The sequence below is a fragment of the Apis dorsata genome, unplaced genomic scaffold, assembly GCF_000469605.1.
Source record: "Apis dorsata unplaced genomic scaffold, Apis dorsata 1.3 scaffold_991, whole genome shotgun sequence".
Classification (NCBI taxonomy): Eukaryota; Metazoa; Arthropoda; class Insecta; order Hymenoptera; family Apidae; genus Apis; species Apis dorsata.
In genome coordinates, this window is record NW_006264094.1 from 151011 (window position 1) to 151215 (window position 205).

General features: G+C 60.0%; 1 protein-coding gene across 1 annotated transcript in view; it reads right to left on the reverse strand.

The window, feature by feature from the left end:
* LOC102680488 (tyrosine-protein phosphatase Lar) overlaps positions 1–205 on the reverse strand; it is a 30346-nt gene that overhangs the window by 3509 nt on the left and 26632 nt on the right. The window contains exon 16 of the mRNA XM_031514401.1: positions 1–204. Within this exon, the coding sequence (XP_031370261.1) occupies positions 1–204 (204 nt within the window). The remainder of the gene's footprint in view (position 205) is intronic.

The following is a 205-nucleotide window of genomic DNA, read 5'->3' on the forward strand; positions in this document are numbered from 1 at the left end:
GTCGGGCGCCCTCAGATCCAGGGGGACGTCTTCCGGCTTCACCTTAACCGTCACCTTCTCGCTGAGCCTTCCCAAACCGGTCTTGTACCTGGCCGCCACGGTGATCGCGTACTGGGTGAATTTCTCCAAATTGACCAGATCCGCGGACTCGGTGAGGCCGATAGTCTTTTGCTTCCACTCGTCCAGATCCTCGACCGCGGTCGTC